General features: G+C 43.1%; 1 protein-coding gene across 1 annotated transcript; it reads left to right on the plus strand.

Moving 5' to 3' along the window:
• Window positions 1-955: 955 nt before the first annotated feature.
• On the plus strand, window positions 956-25,220 carry ache (acetylcholinesterase). The gene is made up of 11 exons (XM_041882680.2): window positions 956-1,277; window positions 11,846-12,268; window positions 13,431-13,535; window positions 13,852-14,065; window positions 14,477-14,740; window positions 14,980-15,162; window positions 15,346-15,444; window positions 15,801-15,993; window positions 16,301-16,493; window positions 16,652-16,830; window positions 21,655-25,220. The coding sequence occupies exons 2-11, from the start codon at window positions 11,934-11,936 to the stop codon at window positions 21,774-21,776; spliced, it is 1,887 nt and encodes a 628-aa protein (XP_041738614.1). The 5' UTR covers window positions 956-1,277; window positions 11,846-11,933; the 3' UTR covers window positions 21,777-25,220.
• The last annotated feature ends 1,590 nt before the right edge of the window (window positions 25,221-26,810 follow it).

Here is a 26,810-nt window from a genome sequence, read left to right on the forward strand (position 1 = left end):
AGGTAGATATGTACATATAACTAGGAATAAAGTGACAGATAATAAACAGTAGCAGCAGCGTATGTGATGAAGTCAAAACAGTGCAAAAAGGGTCAATGCAGATAGTCCCGGTAGTTATTTTGTTAACTATTTAACTAACTATTTAGCAGTCTTATGGCTTGGTGGTAGAAGCTGTTCAGGGTCCTGTTGGTTCCAGACTTGGATGCATCGGTACCGCTTGCCTTGCGGTAGCAGAAAGAACAGTCTATGACTTGGGTGGCTGGAGTCTGACCATTTTTAGGGCTTTCCTCTGACACGGCCTGGTATTTAGGTCCTGGCAGGCAGCTCAGCCCCAGTGATGTACTGGGCTGTACGCACTATCCTCTGTAGGGCTTTCCGGTCGGATGCCAAGCAGTTGCCATGCCAAGCAGTGATGCAGCCAGTCAAGATGCTCTCAATGGTGCAGCTGTATAACTTTTTGAGGATCTGAGGGCCCATGACAAATCTTTTCAGCCTCCTGAGGGGGAAGAGGCGTTGTCGTGCCCTCTTCACGACTGTGTTGGTGTGTGTTGATGTGGATCGGGGCGTGCTCGGCCCTCCGTTTCCTGTAGTCCATGATCAGCTCCTTTGTCTTGCTGACATTGAGGGCGAGGTTGTTGTCTCTGACCTCCTCCCTATAGGCTGTCTCATTATCGTCGGTGATCAGGCCAACCACCGTCTTATTATTACTAATAGTATGTCATGTGAATAAAGCAATTTGAATTTGAAAGATTTTTTAAAATCAGAAATACAAATATCAGAACATCATATCAGCCTACATACAAAGTCTGGTCAGTGTATTGGCAAGTGTACTGGCAAGCAAACCCTTGTTGACACATGAAGAGACAAGTATGGATAGCTGCGTTTCTTCTCGCGAGAGTTCTTTGAGTAGCCTACCACTTTTCCTTTTTTTTCCCCATTCGTTGAAGAGCTTTATCATTGGCAGTCCCCCCCTGTCGTCATAGCACCATAGTACGGCTCTGACACTACCGAGAGAGAGAGAGGGGCACAATAAACAGAAGACATCTATGTCTGACAGCGAGGCAGCGAAGACCGTAATTTAAACCGCGCGTCTTTGCTCCCCAAGTAGAAACCCTCCTCACCCCATGAACGGTGCCGGTGACACGGGGTTTAACGTCCTCTAAAGACGGTGACAGGGCGAGGAGGGAAGCTTGCCTTCCGGGGTATTCAGCGAAGCAGCAGCTGAAGCAGAGTTGATTTGGTTTTGACCACTGGAGGACCCACCACTAACTAGCCGGGTAAGGTAAAACGCACAGCATGAACCCAGCCATGCGCTCGGCTCCTTTCGAGCTCCGTCTGTGCATGCATCAGCAGCTGCTGTGTCTGTCCTTTTATAGAAATTTTGCTCGAAATGTCTCGATCTAGTCTCGCGCCTCTGTCAGTCCCGCCAGTGAGTGAAATGGAATTGGAACATTCGAATGGGGATATTAATTAAATTAAACCAGGCATCATGATCATGCAATTGGATATTGTGGGGGAGAGGGAGAGTGGTTGACAGTGCGTGTGTCTGTGGTGGTGGGGTATAGACTACTGTGCTGATGCTGTTGCGTGTGTGACGCGCCTTCCATGGCGAGCCACAGAGCGAGACGCATGTGTGTTTGTTGGTGTTCCTCGCCTCGCGCACATCCGTTTTGGTTGGGGCCGCAGAAGGTAGCCGATGTCTCGTCTATCAAGTTTTTAATAGATTTCATAGACAGTACAGTGGACGACGTTGTGTTTACACGAACATGGACACTACATTCAAACGCAAAACATTGTGAACTAGCCACCAAATGCAATTGTGGCAAATCGGGTGCAACCAGTTTGTTGAGAAACATGGCATTTGTAGGCCAAATCAGTGTTTATTATAGGTATATTATTATTGTTAATAATAATAAGTATTATTATTGTTATAATTATTGTAATTGCATTATTAGGCGACTATGGCAGCCAATGTCATAGCCTAGACCTAGTAGCCTAATTGCTGTGATCTTGTGCCATGTTGGACAGATCAACACACACAGATAGGGAGAGAGAGAGAGATTTCCTGACCTGGCCATGTCACAAATGTCTGATGTCTGTTTACTTCAGCTGGCTGGTTGGGTTAGCTGGATAACCATTACCGGAGCCATCCTGTGTGTGTGTGTGTGTGTGCGAGAGAGAGATGCTCTCTCCTTGATGTTGCATAACGACTGTCTGTGGCACTGCTGTCAAAATAAGATGGCATGGTTTCCTGCCATAATGCCATATCATCTTCAGACTAGACTATACGTCTAGTCTACCTATATGCCGGAATCATGTTATAGCCTTATTAGCAGATAATGTATAGGGGCAATTCCATGGTAACGGAATTAAAATGTATGAGAAACCAAAACCATTGATTTCAAAGTAGAACAAACCATACAACTCTATGCACAAGGACTACTTTTAACAATTTCCACTGAAACATTTACAAAAACGAATTTAGTGGAAGAACTGTGCAGATGCAAACTTTGGTAACGGAATTACGGTAAAATCTCCCTCAGGTTTCTATGCGACCACATCTTCCAAAGACTCTGTTAAATATCTGCTCTGAATTAAGATGAAAAGATGTCTGCAGAAAGAATAGGGTGTCAGCTATGACATGGCACCTTGGGTTTGAAAAAATCTATTTTGGTTACTGAACTGCAGTAAGTGAAGTGGCTTTACACCCGGTAACGGAATTACATCTTGGGTCCCTGATCTGTACTATACAGAAATGCATAATTATGGATATGAATGTAATTCTCCTCATGTTTCACAAGTTTGGACATCACAATACAGCACAGCAGAGTAGGATAGAGTAGAGTTCAGTACGGTGCAGTAGAAGAGTACATTATAGTATAGTAGAGTATAGCAGTACAGTACAATATACTGTACTCTACTATACTATGCTACATTGTCTTTACTTTATTGTACTGTACTGTACCACTGTATTGGATTGTATTGTACTGTACTGTACTGTGCTATCCAAACTTGTGAAACATATGTCTATGATAGGTTCAGATTTGGTCCGGTTTGTCTGTGGACGTTAACATCAAGGCCAGGGTTGACTGACCAAATTTAAACTACTTTTCAACATCTGGTGTCGGTCGGTGCTCAGTGGGCGAGGATGCTGGTTACAGTAAATGGAAAGAGAGGAGGCTCATGGGTAGGTGGCAGTAAGAGCTGGGAGAGGTGACATTAACGGGAGAGTGAGAGAGAAAGGCAGAGAGAGAGAGGGAGAGGTTGTCCAGACTCAGACTGTTTTGGTTTAACCACCAGATGACAGAAACAGAAAGAAAACTGTTATCAGCTGAACATAACAGTATGCCAGTGGAAGGGAGGGCAGTAGCAGGTGACCAAACTGTGGTTTGTGACTATTATGATTTTCCATTGTAGCCAATTCAGCTGCAGTAATTCCGTTACTGATTTTTGGTAATTCCGTTACAAATTTTGTAACAGAAATACGAGTTTTAATCACTTAATAATTCATAAACTAAATGTATATCAGTAAAATCACTATAACTAATTGGTAGGTCTACCATTACTTGTTACTTCTGTGAACTTTGATTATCCTCCCTCCACATAAAGATATGTGGGTTTTTGGTAACATAATTACAAGGCAATATTTCTTATACTTACAGAAGGTTAACAATTTCTCCAAAAAGATATGTGTGTTAATATTAGTTGGCAGGGTTCTTTACATAAACATGATTGTGTTTTGATGTATTTCTGATACCTAAGACTTTTGCTGGTAGATGTTTCCTAAGACCCCTTTTATATCTGTTTTTATCCAGAAATCAAAGACTTCACTTATGCCACATTCTTAAGATGGAAAATGGTTGAAAAATGTATCTGCCTTCATTTCCCAAAAATATAGACTCTTAGCTTTCATTTGACACCCAAGTTGTTATGCTCCTATGAACTTCACATGTTGGTGCTCATGGATCCTTTTCGATGGAAATGCCCATAAGCTACTCCATAGAGAAAGACAGACGGACGGACGGGTAGATAGCTCTATAATTTGATTAAAAGCGCGAGGGGGCGTGCGTACAGAGAGAGAGGGAGAGGGATGAACTTAAGTTAAGTATTTTTGTTTACCTCGACCACAATCTGTCACCCAGGGACGGCCTGTTCAATAGGGCGATATGGGCGACGCACTGCCAAACGGGAAAAGGAAGGGATTTTTTTTCTAATCAATTATATCACGGCAACAGTAGTTATCAGTGTTGTAATCTATACGTCTGATCTGCCACAGTGCCACACTGCCACTAAATGTCGAATCAGGCTAAAGTCGTGCTTCAAATGGCTCCACCCCCTTTTGGGGCGATTTCAGTCAGATTGAAAATCGCCCAGAACTTCTGTCATAGACTCCCATGTAAAATCTATTTTTTTCAAATTTCAGAGCCTTCAATACAATCTCAATGGGTGTCTGTGGGCTTGCACTTACACGCTTTCGTCACATGAACGTAACTAAGAAAAGAGAGGGTAGCAGCGTCAATCAATTCACTACTACTATCAACATGGCTAGGCTTCAGTGCAACTCGATTGTGTCTTTGAAAGAATTTCCTTTTTGTCGGCGAACAAATGAAGATAAATTGGCAGCGAAACAATTAGGACCTCCCAGACCAAATTTAATAATTCAACAGGTTTCTACTAAAGGGGGAAGTCCTACACCCGAGGATTTTCCAAAAAATGGTACGAACGAAAAAATAACATTGCCACTCAACTGGATGAGGGATACAGGCTAGCTGTCCGCCGCCACAACGATGAGGTTAGTGTTGATAATCACAAGTTTACTGGAGAACTGAGACCAAGTAGAGACTTTGGACAGGGTGGATATGGTTATATTGCGATATTGTCAATACAGTATATCGTAAAGTATCACTATGTAACTCGATTTCTTTCACCCCAATCCCTCAAATTAACGGTAAATAACTTAATTGTTTGCCCCACATTTAGCTAAGATGATTAGCTAGCCAGCTAAAATGTTTTATTTAGTTAGCAGTCGCATCTACAATAGTTTACTGTCAATAACATGTCTCCAAAAATGACGTGGTGTCTCCAATTGTGTTGACATTTTACAATTGCGATGCGCATCCATGAGTATCCACTTTCTGTAGCTCAGCTGGTAGAGCACGGCGCTTGTAACGCCAAGGTAGTGGGTTCGATCCCCGGGACCACCCATACACAAAAATGTATGCACGCATGACTGTAAGTCGCTTTGGATAAAAGCGTCTGCTAAATGGCATATTATTATTATTATTATTATTATTCCAGCCTTGTGTAGGTCTCCAATTTTGTCCCTGACATCCTTGGAGAGCTCTTTGGTCTTGGCCATGGTGGAGAGTTTGGAATCTGATTGATTGATTGCTTCTGTGGACAGGTGTCTTTTATACAGGTAACAAGCTGAGATTAGGAGCACTCCCTGAGATCAGTCAATAAATGATTCTGGTATTGACTTATATGCTGCCCCTGTCTTCATGTTGTTGCTGGACATATCTTTTTAAAAATGTGTGTAGGTCACCTAAATCATCAGAAAAATTGCCCCTCCTGAGAATTTTTTCAGGAGCCGCCACTGCTGTCACCTATCCCCTCCTTGAGGTATCCCCGCTACATTATACCCGCGCTCCACAACTGTCCATTTATTGCCCCTAGAATCGCTAAAAAACGCACCCCAGAAGATATCACGGACTCACGTGAACACTTAAAATATCACAATATTAGTAAGCGTGGTTGGCTGTGGTATAGACTATTCAACTTTACTGGGCGTAAAATGTTAACTAACCTTGAATAGACTTTACATTGTTTAATCACTTATAAGCCTACAGTTTCATTATGGAAATGATGTCATCAAAAGATGACATCATCCATTGGGCTAAAACTTAACTAATTTATAGTGGCGCAGCGGTCTAAGGCACTGCATCTCAGTGCTTGAGGCGTCACTACAGCCCCCCTGGTTCGATTCCAGGCTGTATCACAACCGGCCGTGATTGGGAGTCCCATAGGGCGGCGCACAATTGGCACAGCGTCGTTCGGGTTTGGCCGGTGTAGGCCGTCATTGTAAATAAGAATTTGTTCTTAACTGACTTGCCTAGTTAAATAAAGGTAAAAATAAAAATAAATAGCCCCCAGGGTCAACAGTTGTTGTTGTTAGTTTGTTTTGGGAAGCATTTTTATTTGTAGAACATCACACTTGTGATGTTCCCCCACCCCCCACAGACCCAAATCTATCTTCAATCATTCAACTACATGTTGATACAATCTAGATAAGCCCACTCTGTCATTTGCTGCTGCAACCACTGTACTCCCTGGAGAGGTGGTTGGGCCTAATGGTATTTTCCTCCTGATTGCGCACCACCCAGGACCCAGCCTGTCCATATCTAGTAGGCTAGTATTTGTTGTGATGAGTAGGCAAGCTCATATTCAGATTCTATTTTATTCTATTCTAATCTACTCTGATCCATCTGATCCCATAACCAGTTTTATCTTCAACGAAATAGGCCTATATTGGATAGCCAATAGACTCTTTGTACAGTATAATGCATGGTTGCCTGCCTCCAATACCCGGTGTGTGTGTGTGTGTAAAGAGTCTGGTGGGTGAAACATTAGCCGTGCAAATCACGAAATGGAAAATTCCAGTGATTCCTGTGCCGCTCATCTTCCATGTCACCCAGAGTGACAGATCAGGGCGTGTTCGTCACTAAAAGGCAAAGATGACTGTGTGTTTGTGTGTGCGTGAGCGAGTGTGTGCGCGCGTGTGCGTTTGAGTGTGTGTGAGGACGCAGACCCACGAGCAACTGCGGCCCATCGTGGAGTTCCGATTTTTGTGGCCCCCATCCCCATCAAAGTTGCCCATCCCTGACATAGATCAACATCAGCATGGTCATTCATTACAAATGAACAAAGCTGAAATAAGCCTAGATCTACATTACAGTACAGAGTAGTATAGAAGTACTAGGCCACTGTCTCCCTCTATAATGCCTATATAGTAGCTCTATTGCCTAACTTGTACATTACAGTAAAGTATACTAGTAGGCCACAGTGTCTCTCTATAGTAGGCCTATATGGGCCTATCCACGATTTCTCAAAAGCAAGACAGTGGGACTACTAGACCAATGATGTCACCAGTGCCATTGCTGCTAGTGGCACTTGATCTCTCGTGTGTGTGTGTGTGTGTGTTGGGCGGATGGAATTGGAATGTATTCGGTCCCTAAGGGATATATACTATGACAGTGTGTGTGTGTGTGGAGTTGAATTAAGATCACATGAAGGGAGACATACAGGAAAAGCTCTAAGAACACATATAATGGAGGGAAAACATAATGGAGCAGAAAGAGATGGATAGAGATAAAGGAGAGATCGGGGAAGGAAAGAGAAAGACGGAGAGAGAGAGGAGTGTGGGTATAGAATGGAGAGAGGATTCATTGGTTGAACCGGGAGTCCGACATTACATTAGCAGAAAGAGCGATGGACGGAGAGAAAAATAAAAAGAGAGTAAGGAAGAGAGAGTGCCAGAGGGGGATGACGAGAGAGGGTGAGAGAGAAAAAGGGAGGAAGAGAAGAGGAGGAGGAGGAGGTAAAGAGATGGACAGAGGATGCAGTAGGTGGTGTGGGCCCAGCGTTTCCACAGCAACCAAGCCAGAGTTCACACGAGAGAGAGCGATGGAGAGGGAGAGAGAGAGAGCGAGAGAAAGGGAGTGAGAGAGAAGAGCGCGTACGCATAACGTATATATGACGGCGGTGTAAACCCCCACACTGAAACATATCCCCCTGTGAACTTCATACACAGATTCCAGGAGCTAATTCTAGAACGGACACCCCTCTCATCCCCCTCTCCCCCTTCTCTCCCCCTTCTCTCCCCCCTCCTCCTCCTCCTCACCCCTCCCTCCCCCACTTCCGCCCCTCAGCTGTCCTTTCAGATATTAATAACTCAATTGAGACACCCAGGTTGTATCCCAAATAGCACCCTATTCCCCTACTTTTCACTGGAGTCCTATTGGGTTCTGGTGGAACATAGTGTACTAAATAGTAGGGCTGGGAATTGCCAGGGACCTCACGATACGATATTATCACGATACTTAGGTGCCATTACGATATTTATTGCGATTCTCACAATTCTATATGTATTGCAATTCAATACTGTGTTTTTATTGCGATTCAATGTTCCAAACATATTGCTCACCATATGTCTGCTGCAGAGGGACAAGAGAGAGCCATGAGAAAACGAGTTGTCAGTCATGGAAATAAAAGTGCTGAAAACAAATGGCCTCCCTATATAAAAAAAGATGGAGAACAAGCTATGAAGGAAAAGTTTTGGTGCAGGTACAAAAATAATATTGCGATATTGTCCAAATTATACGATATATATCGTCAAAGATAATATCCCGATATGTAACTGCAGACTAGCCAACCTGCATCCTCTCGTCTTTCTTTGGCGCTCCCTAGTATCTACCCAGACTGTCTCTCCAGACACACATGCATTCTCAAACACACACACACACAGTCTTACACACACATAAATAAAACACACACTCTCTCTCTCTCACTCCTTCACCCCCCCAAGCTTAAGTCAGTCCTCACTTAGCTCATCCTACATTTGAGAAGCGTATAAGGTGTCCAGTCTACTGACTAGACATCATCAGTGTACTGTAGCCTAACCAGTGACCACACACTCTAGGGTTAGACACGGTTCATCTAATATCTGGATATCAGAATGGACATTGGCATTCGATTACTTGAGTCAGTGATCATTTTTATAGAAAAACAATTGTAGGTCTATTTTGACAATGAAAAAGCGTTGTTATAAATTAAATGATCCTTGTGATATTGTTACCTACAAGGATATACCATGACATTTAACATACCATGACATTTAAAATATATCACTGTTGCTTTTAGTAAAAACTACTGATTGGTCAAGAGTCAAGATCTTTATCTGGATATCCCAATATTAATGTAAAATGCCCATCCCTAACGCACGCACACACACACACACACACACACACAGTGACCACACACAGACACAGTGACCACACACTAAGGCCTGTATTGTTTGCTGTGTGTGGTCTCATTCTAATGTCAATATCTTGAGATGGTTATGTGGGTAACGATGAATTCCCTCAACGTGGTTCTCCTATGGCCTACTACAGTATTATACACTGAGTATACAAAACATTAAGAACACTTGCTCTTTCCATGACATACTGACCAGGTGAAAGCTATGGTGCCTTATTGATGTCACTTGTTAAATCCAATTCAATCAGTGTATATGAAGGGGAGGAGACAGGTTAAGGAAGGATTTTTAAGCCTTCAGACAATTGAGACATGGATTGTGTATGTGTGCCATTCAGATGGTGAATGGGCAAGACAAAATATTTAAGTGCCTTTGAATGGGGTATGGTAGTAGGTGCCAGGAGCACTGGTTTGTGTCAAGAACTGCAACGGTGCTGGGTTTTCATGCTCAACTGTAGTTTCCCGTATGTATCAAGAATGGTCCACCACCCAAAGGACATCCAGCCAACTTGACACAACGCTGGGAAGCATTGGAGTCAACATGGGCCAGCATCCCTGTGGGGAACGCTTTCGAAACCTTGCAGAGTCTATGCCCCGACAAATTGAGGCTGTTCTGAGGGCAAAAATGGGTGCAACTCAATATTTGGAAGGTGTTCCTAATGTTTGGTATACTCAGTGTATATACTGTATTGTATATATTGAGGTAGTTGAGTTTCCTTCAAGACAACATGGGCTATGTCCCAATTATCTCTCCTTCCTCCCAAAATGTGCAGTTGTTCCACTTACCTTCCTATTTGAAATATATCTACTGAAGTACACCCAGATTTACACACTCAAACCAAGCAGGGATTCTAGGGATGAGGAAGACAACAGTGAATGCAGCTTACGTAAATTCTGCAGTGGCTCCAGGTCCTTTCGTGCACTAATAATAGCCAATAATCCACAAGGGAATATCAGTTTTCATCCACTGAGATCGATGCAAGATCAATGAATACACGCATCACTTAAACATTTCTACAACACACAATAATCATAGCATCAGTACATGTTCTCGCATTCCACACTAGATACTCATGTAATGATTATACTTCCGAAAAGTCTTCTCGTAAATCATAAAGTCCCAGCTCTGTTTGTTGCGGCTTGGCGGGAGCCATTTGGGGTGCCCCTTGAAATGGATGATTTCCAATGTCCCGCTGTTTAGTGGCAATAGGGGTGTAGTCTTTCCTGAACGTGGTGGGGAAGGGGGCAGAGAGTGGGTCCTTTCCTGTCTTTTCATCTCTGCCATTGGCAGGCAGATGCAGACAGGTAGTTTGATCAACTGCATTGGCATTTGGATTGTAACCAGTGATATGGTCAGATTACATGAAAATAGAGCTTTTTGGCCATGCACACCAGTGGTGGGTTTGGCGTTGGAAAACAAAAGCATAAGCCGGAAAGTACCTCATACCTACCGTAAAATATAGTGGTGGATCTTTGATGTTATGGGGCTAATTTGTTTCCACTGATCCTGGGGCCCTTGTTAAAGTACCTGGACATTTTAGAGAAAAAACAAATCCGGTTGCCTCTGCTAGGAGGCTAACACTTGGCCGCAAGTGGATCTTCCAGCAAGACAATAACCCCAAGCACTAATCAAAATTCATAAAGAAATGGTTAATCGATCACAAAAATCTACATTTTGCAATGGCCATTTCAGTCTCCAGACTTGAACCCCATTGAAAACCTGTGGTTTGGAAAGATTCTGTATGGAGGAATGGTCTAAGATCCCTCCCAACGTGTTCTCCAACCTCATAAAATCTTAGAAAAAGTATTTAAAGGAAGGGTGGCAATAATTTTGACCGCTATTTTTAAATGTTTTACTTAGTTAAACTAAATCTATTTCTCTGAGCAATTGTATTAGTAAAAAAGTATATCATTTCCCAATGTTTTGAGAGTACAATATAGCTCAGTATTTGTATTATTTATTTTATACAGTCTTATTTGCTCGTCTTTATCAAGGGTGCCAATAATGTTGGACCTGACTGTATGTGATGATGCCATATAAGCGTACAGTTGGCCTACATGAGGAGAGGATGCAGTGTGTGTGTCTGTGACTGTTTGTGTGTGCGTGCGTGCGTGCGTGCGTGTGTGCATTCGTGTGTGTGTGTGTGTGAGGTGATCGGGAGAGAGGTGACACCACCAAAAATAGAACAAAATACAGCGAAGCAGGAAGAGAACTGAAATAGCACACAGCTGCAGTGAAAGTCATGCACCCCTATTCCCGACTGTGACTCCCAAACTAATCCTGTTGCTATGGCAACCACACATCGCAAAACAAAAACAACAACTTACAACCTCTGAGGTTTGTGTGTGTGTGAGTGCATGTTTGCGCTTGCATGGCTGTGTGTGTGTGTGTGTGTGTGTGTGTGTGTGTTTTAGAGATCCTCACAGTCGTATCAGCACAGTTGGTTTGATTAATTTCACTCCTACGACTATAGGGTCCTTTGTGGTGTAGAGTTTCCTTCAATATTTAATATTGCTTAAGTTCTTTCCTTTCCTTCGCCTCTTGTCCTCTTTCTCTAAAACCGACCTCACGCTGTTGCTTAGTAAATACCTGCTTAGTAAATACTATCAAGCCCCACTGTTTTTTTTCTCCAAGCTCTCCCTCTTTCCAACACGCAACTCCATTTCTTTCTTCCTCCATATAGATCTGCTTGTATTTATATCCCCTTCTCTCTCTCTCTCCTTTGTGTCATCTGTTCTCTGTCACTCTCTTTCTCCTAATCACGTTTCCTCTCTCTCTCTCTCCCCCTCCCTCTGCTCCTCTCTCCTACAGATCTGAGGAACCAGACAGAACAGAGACCACACACCTCCGACTACCTGACATCAGAACCGAGAAGTAAACAAACAACAACAACAGCGCCATGCATACCTCCACCGTCTTCCTCCTCCCCTTCTTCCTCCTCTCTCTCCTCGCCTCTTCCTCTTCCCAGAGCGACTCTCCGGAACTCATCGTCACCATGCTGGCAGGACGCGTCCGCGGCGTCCGACTACCGACGCCGGACCGGAGTCACGTGACCGCTTTCCTCGGAATCCCATTTGCGGAGCCCCCACTGGGCAAGAAGCGCTTCCGAAAGGCGGAGCCCAAGAAGCCGTGGTCGGACTTGTTAGAAGCTAGCTCCTACCCAAATGCCTGCTACCAGTTCGTTGACACCTCTTTCCCCGGGTTCCAGGGAAGCGAGATGTGGAACCCCAACAGGTTGACATTTATTTTACGTTGACATTTTCCAGGTTTCCGAGATGCGAAACTCTAAGAAGTCTACTATTGTTTTAGACATCCTTTGTTTGGGTTCCAAATTGCGCTCTATTCCAGAGGGGTATACTACAAATCAGGTTTGAGGAGTTAGCGAGGTAACTTTAGTCAACTCTGAGTTTAATTTAGGATAACCGGTACCACGAAAGTGACTCACCTTTTAGCAAGGTCATTTTCTATGGCAACGAATCCTTCAGCACTAACCTGCCTCTGGGGCAGGCTAACTCAGAGCTAACTCCATTTATCCTGAATGAAGTAACTGAGCCATGAATTGATCAGATTCGCTCCCTCTCGCAAAGATTGCGTCATCATCCCCTTCATTTGAAGAAGATGACTGATTAAATATTTGATTAATTAAATATTTTTTGTGTGTTAAAAAATGGTCATGTATCACATGACACATTTAGTAATGACAGAATGCATTTTAAACTTCACGCATGACTTAATACAATAATATTATCATAGGTGGGGAAAAAAGATCCTTGATAAGCACACCAAAGACGGCATTAACGATAGGTAATAAAATATAAAAGTCTATTTCACACTGCTTAGCCTGCTGAATTTGCAAGATAACGTTTCCTTCATTTTGATTTTGGCACAAATGAAAATGTGGCACTGACGCGCCCATGGATTGACGTTTCAGCATTGTCTCAATGAAGAGTTCGGCGTTCGATTAGCCATGTGCGACATGAACGCGCAGTTACAAGCCTTGCTCGAGCAGGCTCAAGGAAGCAGTGGGTGCACGATCAATATCCACCTTCGTAGTACAGATATAGCCTGAGCTGTAATGTGAAGCTGCTAACTGAAGCTGGCTAGCTTCATAAAAGCCTGAGTAGATCTACCTTGCTTCGTAGTGTCCCCCTCAGGGCTCATTAGACTCTGGTCAAAAGTAGTGCACTATGTAGGGAATAGGGTGGCATTTTTTTTGTTTTAATTATTAATCTGTTTTATTGCTTCTTGTTTGCTTTTACTTCATTTCATTATTTTACTTTAAAGTGTGTTTGCGATTTTAAATGCACTTTAAATAAAGTTTGATTTGAAATAAAGTTTCATTATACCAGGTGGTAGCTAGATGTTTACTAAATAAAGTTTGATTTGATTTCAACAGGGAGATGAGCGAGGACTGCCTCTACCTCAATGTCTGGGTCCCCGCCTCCCCCAGACCTCACAACCTCACCGTGATGGTATGGATCTACGGAGGGGGGTTCTACAGGTAGGTAGTCCAGTGGGCTAAGGAGATTGACCTGTAGCCAGAAGGTCGCCGGTTCGAATCGCAGGAAGGGCACTGGAAGAAAGGGGGGAATTGATCTGACAAGTGGAAGGCTGCTTGGTTTACATCTTAACAATAATCCCCTAACTACTATTGTGTCCAGGGGTGTTGCACTGTGGCTAGGACCCTGTGCTTCTTTCAAGTTTGTGTGTATGCATGCAAGTGCTGTTTTGGGAGGTTGAGAATTGAGCAGGAGACACATTTTCATTGTTCGCTGTAACATATGGACAATAAAGTTGTGTTGTATTCTATTCTACAGCGGCTCCTCGTCCCTGGATGTGTACGACGGGCGCTACCTGGCTCACTCGGAGAGGGTGGTGGTGGTCTCCATGAACTACCGTATCGGGGCCTTTGGGTTCCTGGCTCTCCACGGCTCCTCGGAGGCCCCTGGGAACGTGGGGCTCCTAGACCAACGCATGGCCCTCCAGTGGGTCCAGGATAACATACACTTCTTTGGGGGAAACCCCAAACAGGTAATGATAATTATTTTTAAAATGTGTAGTCATTTAGCAGACGCTCTTATCCAGAGCGACTTACAGTTTTTAGTGAGTGCATACATAATTGTTTTTTTTTTCATACCCCCCGTGGGAAACGAACCCACAACCCTGGCGTTGCAAACACCATGCTCTACCAACTGAGCTACATCCCGGCCATTCCCTCCCCTACCCTGGACGACGCTGGGCCAATTGTGCACCGCCCCATGGGTCTCCCGGTCACGGCCGGCTACGACAGAGCCTGGATTCGAACCAGGATCTCTAGTGGCACAGCTAGCACTGCGATGCAGTGCCTTAGACCACTGCGCCACTCGGGAGATAATAAAGCAAGTTTGTGCACTCTATAAATTCAATATTATTGTTATTAACTACTACTATCACTACTCCTAGGTGACCATCTTTGGGGAGAGTGCCGGAGCAGTCTCTGTTGGGATGCACCTCCTGTCTCCCGACAGTCGTCCCACCTTCACCCGAGCCATCCTCCAGAGTGGAGCCCCAAACTGCCCCTGGGCCACTGTTACGCCAGCTGAAGCCCACCGGAGGGCCGTCATGTTGGGGAAGCTCGTCGGCTGCCCCTCTGGGGGTAACGATACGGAGCTGGTGGACTGTCTTCGCAACAAGCCCCCGCAGGAGCTCATTGACCAGGAGTGGCAGGTACATTAATTCATTACATTTATGTTTACGTTTAAGTTTTACATTTGTTAAATGTTCTACTTACGTTTGAAAAAAAATTACGTTAAAATGTGCATTTACATTGTTACTTTTTAAGTTTACATTTATGTTTTACGTTCACATTTAACGTATGCATTTACATGTAATGTAAGGAATGTGTTTTAAATTATTTACCAGGTTAAATGAAGGCGAAATAAATACATTTTGTTTTGTCTTCTCAGGTCATGCCGTGGTCTGCCATCTTCCGTTTCTCCTTTGTGCCCGTCATCGATGGCGTGGTCCTTCCAGACAACCCCGAGGCCATGCTCAGCTCAGGCAACTTCAAGGACACCCAAATCCTGCTGGGGGTCAACCAGGATGAGGGGTCCTTCTTCCTCCTTTATGGAGCCCCCGGCTTCAGCAAGGTGGGGGGGGGTGAAATGTGCGGAGAGGGGCGGCTGCATGTGTGCGTTTGTGCATGTGTGCCTGTGTGTGTTTCTCTGTGTGTGCATGTGTAGTGTGGGTGTGTGTTTGTACATTCATGCCTGTGTGTGTGTTCCACTGACACTGATACAATTTCACACAAACCTTCCATTGACTCTCCATAGGACAATGAGTCACTGATCTCACGCGAGGACTTCCTGGAAAGCGTGAAGCTGAGTGTTCCGCATGCCAACGAGATCGGCCAGGAGGCCGTGGTGCTGCAGGTAAGTAGCCCAGCCAGTTAAGGAGGTGGACCTGTAGCCGAAAGGTGGCCAGTTCGAATCCCGGTTGGGCCGGGTGCTGGGGAAAAAAAGGGGAATTGATCTGGCAAGCTAGAAAACAGATTCTAGTTGTTCGCTGTAACATATGGACTAATACAGTTGTATCAATCAGGGCAACCAGAGCACACTCCACTTGCCTGACTGTTCAGTTTACTTGCCCTCGCAAGGGCAACCGGGTAACCGCAAATGTCTTACCATGTATTGTGTTGCAGTACTTTGTGACAACCGTGGAGGTACAAATTATTGTATAAAATAAATATGATTGATTGACTGACTAATTCAGTTGTATTGTGTTGCAGTATACTGACTGGTTCGATGAGAACAATGGGGCAAAGAACCGTGATGCCCTGGATGATGTGGTCGGAGACCATAATGTCATCTGCCCCCTGCAGCACTTTGCCAGGAGCTATGCCCAGTTTCACTCTAACCAGGGTGCCAACAATGGCCAACAAGCAGGCAACGCTGGGGCCACGAAGGATGGGAACTCACAAGGTAAGGATGGTTCATGAATGTTTTTCAAAGATGTTATTTCATGTCATACAATGGTTGGTTCTTAAGGCCCTTTGCTCCACTAGGTGCAAACAAAAAGTCTAACTCAAAAGTCCTGTGTCAATATTCCATGTCAATGTCTCTCCTATCCTACTGTTGTTCCCAGGTGGAGTGTACCTGTTTGAGATATATACAACACAGTGGCTGATGTCATAAACATGCATAGCTCTAGAATGTGCTCAAAATGGCAGCCATCCTGGTTAGGGATACATGTTCTATTTCATTCAATGCTCTATTTCAAACTCTCTAGGTGGAGTGTACCTGTACCTGTTTGACCACCGTGCGTCTAACCTGGCGTGGCCTGAGTGGATGGGCGTTATCCATGGTTACGAGATAGAGTTTGTGTTCGGCATGCCGCTGGAGAAGAGACTGAACTACACAGCAGAGGAGGAGAAACTGAGCCGACGCATGATGAGATACTGGGCCAACTTTGCACGCACCGGGTAAGACAGAGGGGGGGGGTGAGAGGGAGATAAAGTGGTAAAAGGGTATGGGTGGGTCTGTGTGTGTTATCTATCGAAGCACACTGAAAGCTGTCCAACCCTAATCAAATCTATTCTCTCTCTTTCTGTCTCCCACTCTCTCTCACCTCTCTCTCCAGTAACCCCAATATCAACTTTGATGGCAGTGTGGATAGCAGGCGGAAGTGGCCCCAGTTCACCAACAGTGAACAGAAACACGTGGGTCTGAACACGGAATCCCTGAAGATCCACAAGGGCCTGCGGAATCAGCTGTGTGCATTTTGGAACCGCTTCCTGCCACGCCTCCTCAACATCACCGGTAATAGGGTTACACACACACACACACACACACACTACGATGACACTATCTGGACCTCTAACAGTACATTAAGGACATCAAAGCAATGCACATGACAGTACAAACATACTGTCAACACCATTTCCTCATATTCTTCCCTCAGCTTAGATTGTACAACCATATATGGTTATTGAAATCACAATTATTTGTAAGGGAGATTAATTATTAAACTCATTATTTGGCTGCAAGTATATATTCAAATGATTTATACAGAGGGTTAATGGCTAGAAATATTCAGAGATAGCTACCTGCGGCTTAGTCTTTTACAGGGAAAAGGGCTCAATCAACCGACAGAACTATAAAAATAACTGAGGGAGGGAGAGGGAGAGAGTGAGATGGTGTGGTTTGTTTGGTTTTGCAATGGAAAGTTGTGCATGGTCAGTAAAGCATATAGCACACTCTACAGTAGCTACAACACTTCCTTACTAAACTGACCCAGGGTCAGATTGGATCAAGAAGGATAGGACCGTGATGTCATAGATTTTAAGGTTAGTTCCAGGAATCTATGGCCTGCATTCTTGGGAGCCAGAGGTTGCCGTCCCAAATGGCACCCTATTCCTTATGTAGTGCAGTACTTTTGACCATAGCCCATGGGCCCATAGCCATGGGGCTGTAATAGCAGTGTTATCTGAGAGCTTCTGTCAAATTATTGTGCACATTTAGTTGATTTACGTGTTGTTGTTTTTTGGGGTGTGTTTGATAACTCATTACATTTTTATCGAATATACAGTATCTAGTTGCCTTGACCAACAGAGTGGCAGAATTGATGGCAGATCGATTTGTTTAGTTTGCTAAACTAGCTAGCTAGCTAGTTAGTTAGCTATAGCTAACTGTCTACCGCATTCAAAAGATGCTTTCAAGTTTCATTTATTTACTACGTGCACACATGAAACATTAAAACATTACAGCTAGATTATTTCAAATAAAAAACTTAAATATCACATTTACATAAGTATTCAGACCCTTTACTCAGTACTTTGTTGAAGCACTTTTGGCAGCAATTACAGCCTCGAGTCTTCTTGGGTATGACCCTACAAGCTTGGCAAACCTGTATTTGGGGAGTTTCTCCCATTCTTCTCTGAAGATCCTCTCAAGCTCTGTCAGGTTGGATGGGGACCGTCGCTGCACAGCTATTTTCAGGTCTCTCCACAGATGTTCGATCGGGTTCAAGTCCGGGCTCTGGCTGGGCCAATCAAGGACATTCAGAGACTTGTCCCGAAGCCACTCCTGTGTTGTCTTGGCTGTGTGTTTAGGGTCATTGTCCTGTTGGAAGGTGAACCTTCGCCCCAGTCTGAGGTCCTGAGCACTCTGGAGCAAGTTTTCATCAAGGATCTCTCTGTACTTTGCTCCATTCATCTTTCCCACGATCCTAATTAGTCTCCCAGTCCCTGCCGCGGAAAAACATCCCCAGCATGATGCTGCCACCACCATGCTTCACCGTAGGGATGGTGCCAGGTTTCCTCCAGATGTGACACTTGGCATTCAGGCCAAAGACTTCAATCTTAGTTTCATCAGACTAGATAATCTTGTTTCTCATGGTCTGAGAGTCCTTTTAGGTGCCTTTTGGCAAACTCCAAGCAGGTTGTCATGTGCCTTTTACTGAGGAGTGGCTTCCGTCTGGCCACTCTACCATAAAGGACTGATTGGTGGAGTGCAGCAAAGATGGTTGTCCTTCTGGAAGGTTCTCCCATCTCCACAGAGGAACTCTGGAGCTCTGTCAGAGTGACCATCGGGTTCTCGATCACCTCCTTGACCAAGGCCCTTCTCCCCCGATTGCTCAGTTTGGCCGGGCGGCCAGCTCTAGGAACAGTCTTGGTAGATCCAAGCTTCTTCCATTTAAGAATGATGGAGGCCTCTGTGTTCTTGGGGACCTTCAATGCTGCAGAAATGTTTTGGTACCCTTCACCAGATCTGTGCCTCTACACAATCCTGTTTCGGAGCTCTACGGACAAATCCTTCGACGTCATGGCTTGGTTTTTGCTCTGACATGCACTGTCAACTGTGGGACCTTATATAGACAGGTGTGTGCTTCAAGGTGGGAACCACACATGCGGAGATCATCCAATCACCTACTCTGCGTCTCACAAAGACACGGCGGTTGGAACCAAAAATCTCAATTTTGGACTCATCAGACCAAAGGACAGATGTCCACCCCTCTAATGTCCATTGCTCGTGTTTCTTGGCTCAAGCAAGTCTCTTCTTATTATTGGTGTCCTTTAGTAGTGGTTTCTTTGCAGCAATTTGACCATGAAGGCCTGATTCATGCAGTCTCCTCTGAACAGTTGATATTGAGATGTGTCTGTTACTTGAACTCTGTGAAGCATTTATTTGGGCTGCAATTTCTGAGGCTGGTAACTCTAATGAACTTATCCTCCGCAGCAGAGATAACTGGGTCTTCCTTTCCTGTGGCGGTCCTCATGAGAGCCAGTTTCATCATAGCGCTTGATGATTTTTGCGACTGCACTTGAAGAAAGTTTCAAAGTTCTTGAAATGTTACGTATTGACTGACCTTCATGTCTTAAAGTAATGATGGATTGTCGTTTCTCTTTGCGTATTTGAGCTGTTCTTGCCATAATATGGACTTGGTCTTTTACCAAATAGGGCTATCTTCTGTATACCACCCCTACCTTTTCACAACACATCTGATTGGCTCAAACGCATTAAGGAAAGACATTTCACAAATTAACTTTTAACAAGGCACACCTGTTAATTGAAATGCATTCCAGGTGACTACCTCATGAAGCTGGTTGAGAGAATGCCAAGTGTGCAAAGCTGTCATCAAGGCAAAGGGTGGCTATTTGAAAAATTTCAAATATAAAATATGTTTTGATTTGTTTAACACTTTTTTGGTTACTACATGATTCCATATGTGTTATTTCATAGTTTGTATGTACAGCAGTCACGATAACAGATGAAAACTCTCTTAGGAGGTTGAAGGGTTGGCATTTGACCATCAGGTCTTCCAAGATGGGTGAACAATAGGTAGAGACTTTCACTGCGCTAGAGTCTGCACACCATCTGTTGTTGATGAAGAGACATGCCCCTCCCCCTCTGGATTTCCCTGAATCAATGACCTGTCTGCTCGAAGAATGGAGAATCCATCGAGTTGGATAGCCATGGGGGTATCTTGTCCGAAAGCCATGTTTCAGAAAAACAGAGAATATTGCAGGAATGAGAGTCCCGTTGATAGCAAATCCACGATCTGAGGTAATCTTATTCTTAAGTGAATAAGCCAATAGAATGGACGGAAGATGTGGCCAGTTTTCCCTTTGCCTTAGTCTCAACAGGACGCCCGATCTCTTGCCTCTTTTTCGCTGGTGTTTCCTCTTTGGTAGCCCGAAGATTGGATTGGAGGTACATAAAGAGCCCAGGGCGGATGAGTCAAAGTTGAAGCCGGAATTGAGGTTAGCAACTTCTGATCTGATGTTCAAAAGTTTTGGTTGATCATATGAAATGATAGCAGATACATTTAGTGCAAAAAAAGTCAAGATAAACGCCAAAATAGTCACAAAATAGCAAAGTTGGGCCGGAGCTCTCAAGACTGCAGCCATACGGTACAGCTTCATCTTGTATAAAATCATTCAGCACCGGCTTCTAGTTTCAACCACCCAAAAGTGAGAGGACTGAATTGTGGAGATGGCAGAACGCTCCCTCGTGGTGAGGGTGACTTTATACACTGGGCTGATGTGTGGTGAGCTTTTACCGTTCTTTCGTAAGCAGAAGAAGCATCACCCAAGTGGGTGCTACACATTGCTAGTGGAGGAGTCGTCCAGTTGCTACAGAGAGCTGAGGATTGAGAACAACGTCAGGACCGGCTAGTCAACTCCAGTACTACCATCATCATAATCAAACCTGTCCCTCCCTAGTACCATTCAACTCAACTACCAGAAGAATAGAGGCCTTCACCAAGAAGAGCAGGCACCATCCGAACCTGTCAAGACTTCACTCTCCATACTTTTTTTCTTCTTGAACTAACTTTTATCACCTTTTTTATATTTGTCTGCAATTCATCTTTAAGTTGAATAAATAGACTATCAGATCAGAAAATGTTAAGACTTAGCCAGAAAGGTTAGCAGGATGAAGGGAATCACGGAACCCCTCTGGGCCTTCCACTCCATGCCTAATTGTATTTCTCCTCTATGACAAAGTCCTTATTTAGCTCATTCTAGGGCCTTGTGCTTTTTCTCTGTTCTCTCCAAGCGTAGACCTTTTTTCTATTTTTGATTTCACCATCTGCTCTCCTTTCAATCTGAAGTCCTTTTTGCTAATATCGTTTTATCTCGCAATTTTTTAAGTTATATATATATATATATATATATATATATGTTTTATCTTGGCTGGCAAAGTGAGAAGCCTCAAACTCCCCTTCTTTATCCTTTTATTTTGCATATTTTTGTAATGTACAACAATTCTATTTCATCCCTCCTTCTTTACCTCGGAACATATGTCGATAGCCACTTGACTCACTGTGTGTGTGATCCATGTTTGTATACCAAAAACCCAAACATGAGTATAATGCCAACTTTTCATTGGAAATGTTCCAAACCCAAAAAGCCACTGTGTTTTACTGTTAGAGGTCTGTGTGAAACATTTCTAGTTAGTCTCCTGACCTATGACCCCATGTCAGATAAACAGGGATGATGTCGCTTCCTGGGTCTTCCCCGCTGTCTCCCGGGTTCCTTTCTGAATGTGTCTGATATTGTGTGATTCCATCTGTAGGTGACAGTGGTGACTCTGTCTTTCACTTGTGGGAATCTCTCTCTTTCTCTCTCTCCTCCTCCCCAGATAACATAGACGAGGCGGAGCGTCAGTGGAAGGTGGAGTTCCATCGTTGGTCCTCCTACATGATGCACTGGAAGAGCCAGTTCGACCATTACAGCAAGCAGGAGCGCTGCACTGACCTCTGAGGAGAGCGAGAGATAATGACGACCATGTCCTTCCATAGTTTCCTACATTTCTTCATGTGATATGATTTGTTAAGGCTTGCATTTAACTTGATGAAGGCCAAACAGTGGATTCCTTTCCCCCACAAAATCACATTTTACTGTATCACAAATCATATTTTCTGTGTTTTTTGTTTTTGTTTCCATTGCGGATGTTTGGCTACCTATAACACGTCCATAAGCTGACATTTTATCAGCATCAGATTTATTATGGAAGGAGGTGGTCATTGATGAAGGCTGTGAAAAGGTGAACATTTCAAATGTGTGTCAATACAGTACCTCTGAAGACTGCGTGTGTGTGTGTGTGTGTGTGTGTGTGTGTGTGTGTGTGTGTGTGTGTGTGTGTGTGTGTGCGTGCGTGTGCATGCATCTGTGGGCATGCATGCGTGTGTGTGTGCGCGCGGAAGTGTGGTACGACTGAACCTCTGTGATCCACATCACTTTTTTTTTTCTTTTTTTACTTAACTTTATTATTTTCCAGTTGATACAAATCTCGTTATCTGCTTATTTTTAATTATTTTTATTTAAAACAGCTATTTTGACCACTTTTCCACTGTCTATCTATGTATCCGTTCACTTGTCGTTCGTCTATCTGACCTTCCTTCTTTCTTTCTCTCTGGCTGTATTAGTTAGGTGATCTGTTGTTGTATCTGTGTAGTGTCTTCTTCTGTCTCAAATGACACCCTATTCCCTATATAGTGCACTACTAAGCTCTGGTTGAAAGTAGTACACTCCATATGGAAAAGGGTGGGATTCGGAATACAATCTGGGTCTGTAGAGCGTCTTCTTTTGCATCTCTAATTACACCCTATTCCCTACATGGTGCACTACTAAGCTCTGGTCGAAAGTAGTACATGGAATAGGGTGTGGTTTGGGATGTAGTCTGGGTGGGTCCAAACCTAAAACCTTTGATCAATTATTATAGGAATCTGGAGCCATGTAAATCCCTGTTTGCTGGGTTAGAAAAGAACTACACTGAAAAAAAACGATTAGACTGTGTGTGTGTCTGTGTGAGTTACACTACATGGATATACACAGACAAGTGCATACAAAGTTCATACACACACACACACTATCGCTCTCTCACATACTGACACACACACCGGCTCACGCACACACAGAGTGGATTGAAAAACGTGCACAGAGGACAAATATTCACATGTTCAGTGATCAACAAGATAGACATGTAGTCATGTTATATGTCACACGTCTATCTTGTTGATCGCTGAACTTGTGAGTATTGGTCCTCAGTGCACGTTTTTCAATCCACTCTGTGTGTGTGTGTGTGTGTGTGTGTGTGTGTGTGTGTGTGTTTCGTTGTGTGATAGAGCAATGATGTGAAATTTGTATGCACTTGTCAGTGTATATCCACATACCTCTGTCAATCACCTATATGTAGCCAAGCACTCGTGAATGTCAGTCACACCCACTGTTGTTTGTTCTAGCGTCAGAATGCAGTAAAGTATTATATATTGTGGATGTGCATACCACTGATGTTGTCTGTGTCTCGCTCCCCTCCATCTCTCTCTTTTGTCCTATCCAACTCTCTCCCGTCTCAACCACCCCCCCATCCTCCATCTCTCCGTGTCCCCAGAGGACGAACGGTTCTCGTTAGTCTAATGGAGGCTGAAGTAATTCACTCAGTGTGTGTGTGTGTGTGTAATTCACTCAGTGCTCCAGTAAAACGACAGGATGCTGCGTCAGCCATTCACTGGCTATGAGACTGACAGGCCTGCTTGGGCTGTACTGCTGCAGTGGCTGGGGCTGATGGAGAGAGCGGGAGGAGAGAGGGAGGGGGGTGGTGAGTGGGAAATGGAGAGAGAGAGGGTAAAGATAAAAGGAGAGAGGGAGATGGAGGGAAAGAATAAAACAGGGTTACGTACTCCACTCGTCTATATTAAGGTTATTTATTATTAATGTGACATATACGTACTATCTAGGTGTGAGTTTCTACTCATCTTTTTCAGTATTTTATTTTGCAGTTGCATTCTTCAGGTTTAAACCAACTACAGATGTCAGAGTATAAGAGACTGTCTGGAGTGTTTATCTATCTGTTGAGATTGTTCTGAGTTTGGCTGCTCTCGTGGGGACTTTGACATGATAAATCCGTCCGTCTGTCTATCTGTCTTTGTGTGTTCCGTCTGTCCGTCCATCTCTGTGTGTCTAATTGTCTGTCAGTGTGAGTCTACCTTTTGTTTGTTTGTTTATCTGTGTCCACCTCTGTCTCTGCTTGTCTTTGTCTACTTGTCTGTGTGTCCATCTGCCCGTCTCTATACAGTTTTTGTATGATGTCATACTTTTGTGATGTCATATGTGTAATGTCATATTTATTTGAACTTGCGTTCGTTGACATTGTGGAAGGGATCTGGATCAGCCTAGTGATTGGTCAGTGGGTCTTTCAGCAAAGCATTATGATTGATTTATTTACCGGCATGTACAACTCCTATTTAACGACTGGAGTAGAGTAGTCTAGCTTTTTAAAAAATTAGTTAAAATAAAAAAGTAACTTATATTGACAATAATTGAAAAAAAGTTCCAAGACTATCTGTAATTATTTAGATACTGGTTCAGTCCCAAATGGCACCATATTCCCTACATAGTGCATTACTTTTGATCAGGGCCTATAGGGCTCTGGTCAAAAGTAGTGCACTATATAGGGAAAGGGTTGCCATTTGGGTCGCATCCACTTTGTTTGACTGAAAAGAATGCATGTGTGTATCTATGGATTGGCTGCGTGAGTGTTCCGATGATGACTGAGTGACAGCTGCTCAAGCACCTCTTTTCCAATAAGAGGGCCTGCTTACCCTTTCTCCTCCAATAATATCCCTTTGTGCATGTGCCAAGCACCCACCCCCATCTCTGTATTCTGCTCCAAATTTATGACCGTTATTTTCTGTAACAATATAATACCCCTGATGTACTTTGATTATTATTACAATTATTATAGCTTTGAAATTACAGTTGATGTTAGCAATAATATAACACATTGATTACTAAATATATGACATTTATTGTACGACAAAGGTGATTATGATGATCAAGATTGACAAAGCAATATAATATATATAAAGAGTGCCATATTTTTATTTGAATTGTTATATTATTTTTATTGTCAATCCAACAGTATTACTACAATACTACTACAGTATACTAGTCTAAACAGTATATAGAGTATATACAGTATCATGGGTATATACAGCATAGTATCTACTGTATATAGTATATACAGTCTATACTAGTAACACTACTGTACTATTACAGTACTACTACTTCTGCATCATTTGTTATGGTCGCTAGTACTTTAAATAATACATTAGAATGGCTTTGTAGAAGTATGTATTCATGAATGCCAGCTTGTTGTTTGTCAAATTGCAACAAAATAAAGACACCTTGCTTGTTTACCTCTAATACCGAGGCTCTCTCTCTCTTCCTTTCCTTACTGAAAGAGCGCAACACGGCTTTACGTGTTTGATGGTCTGTGACCCACTGACACCGCCCACGGTTAGAGGGGAATAAGGCAGCCCAAGAGTTAACGCACATGGAATTTTATTCACACACACACAGGAATGTAGAAATGTGCAAGGGGATGTATGTGGAAAGGACGTGGAATGCTAGTGGTTCTTAATGGACAGAAAACGGGGGTAATGAATACACTACACAATAAAATAACTGATAGCACAAGTAGAGCAACAAGGCTATTAACAAGGGAAGGACTGTATGAATGTATATGCTACCTGCACATTACACAACACCGTAAACACAGGCAACATACAATAGGCAATAGTAACAAAGTACAAAGAACAATCTACACATTTCAATTGGAAATGCAAATAGGCAAATGATAAATCAATAGCATGTTTGCAATTACTTTTTCAAACTGGGTATGCATTTTTCAATTCTAATTGAAATGTAAAAAATATATATTGCATTATGATTTTCATGATCTAGTATGCATATTGTCTGCCAATTTGAAAAAGAAATAGCAAAGTGGATAATTAAAAGTAAATGCTTTTGACAAATAATTTCTTGTGTTTGCCATTTAATTTCCTTGTTGTGATGCATGAATCATGACAAAAAAATAATAATAATCTCAATTAGCAATTGACAACGCTTTTACATACTTAAGACTGTCAAAATTCAAATGATCAATAAAATTAGACAAATCAACCACAATGCTTAATTTTGCTTTTTTTATTTTTTATGTATTGCTCCTTTGCGTTTTCGGCGTGTTAGACCTGTCAATCAAACACGGTGGACCGGGTTTTGGTAACGTGAGGCGGAAGAGGTTTCCTGGGCTTGCTAGCGATGCTCAGACAGAAATATCGGTACTCTTCATTTCTTAAAGTATTTCTGGATCAGAGAGGTGTACTACTGTGCCTTCAGAAAGTATTCATACCCCTTGACTTATTCCACATTTTGTTGTGTTACAGGCGGAATTCAAAATGGATTAAATTATTCCTGTCACACACAGACTAACCCTTTCTTTGTGCTGGCAACCTAGGCTGTAAACACACTCCTTAGTCCTGTGAATATTCTATGAGGGGGCGTGTACTTCCGGGTATGAACAAAACAAAAAACGAAAATAAACAAATAGAATACATTTTGTTGTTATTTGTTTTCCGTTATTCCATGTCCAATAAATGAGAAAATAAGTCGTTTTTCAAATTCTGAAAAAATAAATAAAATGCAGTTTTCCTTTTTTCCATTCTCCGTTTTGACTCAGAAATCAAAAAGTACACGGACCAGGAGTGATTTGTTCTTAAGCATTTACATTATATTTTTAAATGTCAGCATTGTACTGGATAGTATCATGGAAATGAAATATCAAACACACTTTGCTATTTCAATTAGAATTTTGTCACAAAAAATGCATACCTATTAAGGAAAAGGATTTGCAAACATGCTATTGATTTATGATTTTCCCATTTGCATTTCCAATTGAGTTTCAGCATCAAAATGCTTCCATACACACCATCCCAGTCCAGAGATATGAATCCA

This window comes from Coregonus clupeaformis, chromosome 8 (assembly GCF_020615455.1).
Source record: "Coregonus clupeaformis isolate EN_2021a chromosome 8, ASM2061545v1, whole genome shotgun sequence".
Lineage (NCBI taxonomy): Eukaryota > Metazoa > Chordata > Actinopteri > Salmoniformes > Salmonidae > Coregonus > Coregonus clupeaformis.

Excerpts from the sequence above, each read along its gene's own strand:
- ache (XM_041882680.2), top strand. The coding sequence starts at position 11,934 with ATGCATACCTCCACCGTCTTCCTCCTCCCCTTCTTCCTCCTCTCTCTC. Across the intron at positions 12,269-13,430 it reads GAGATGTGGAACCCCAACAG|GGAGATGAGCGAGGACTGCC; the intron begins GTTGACATTTAT and ends TGATTTCAACAG. Across the intron at positions 16,831-21,654 it reads ACGCCTCCTCAACATCACCG|ATAACATAGACGAGGCGGAG; the intron begins GTAATAGGGTTA and ends CCTCCTCCCCAG.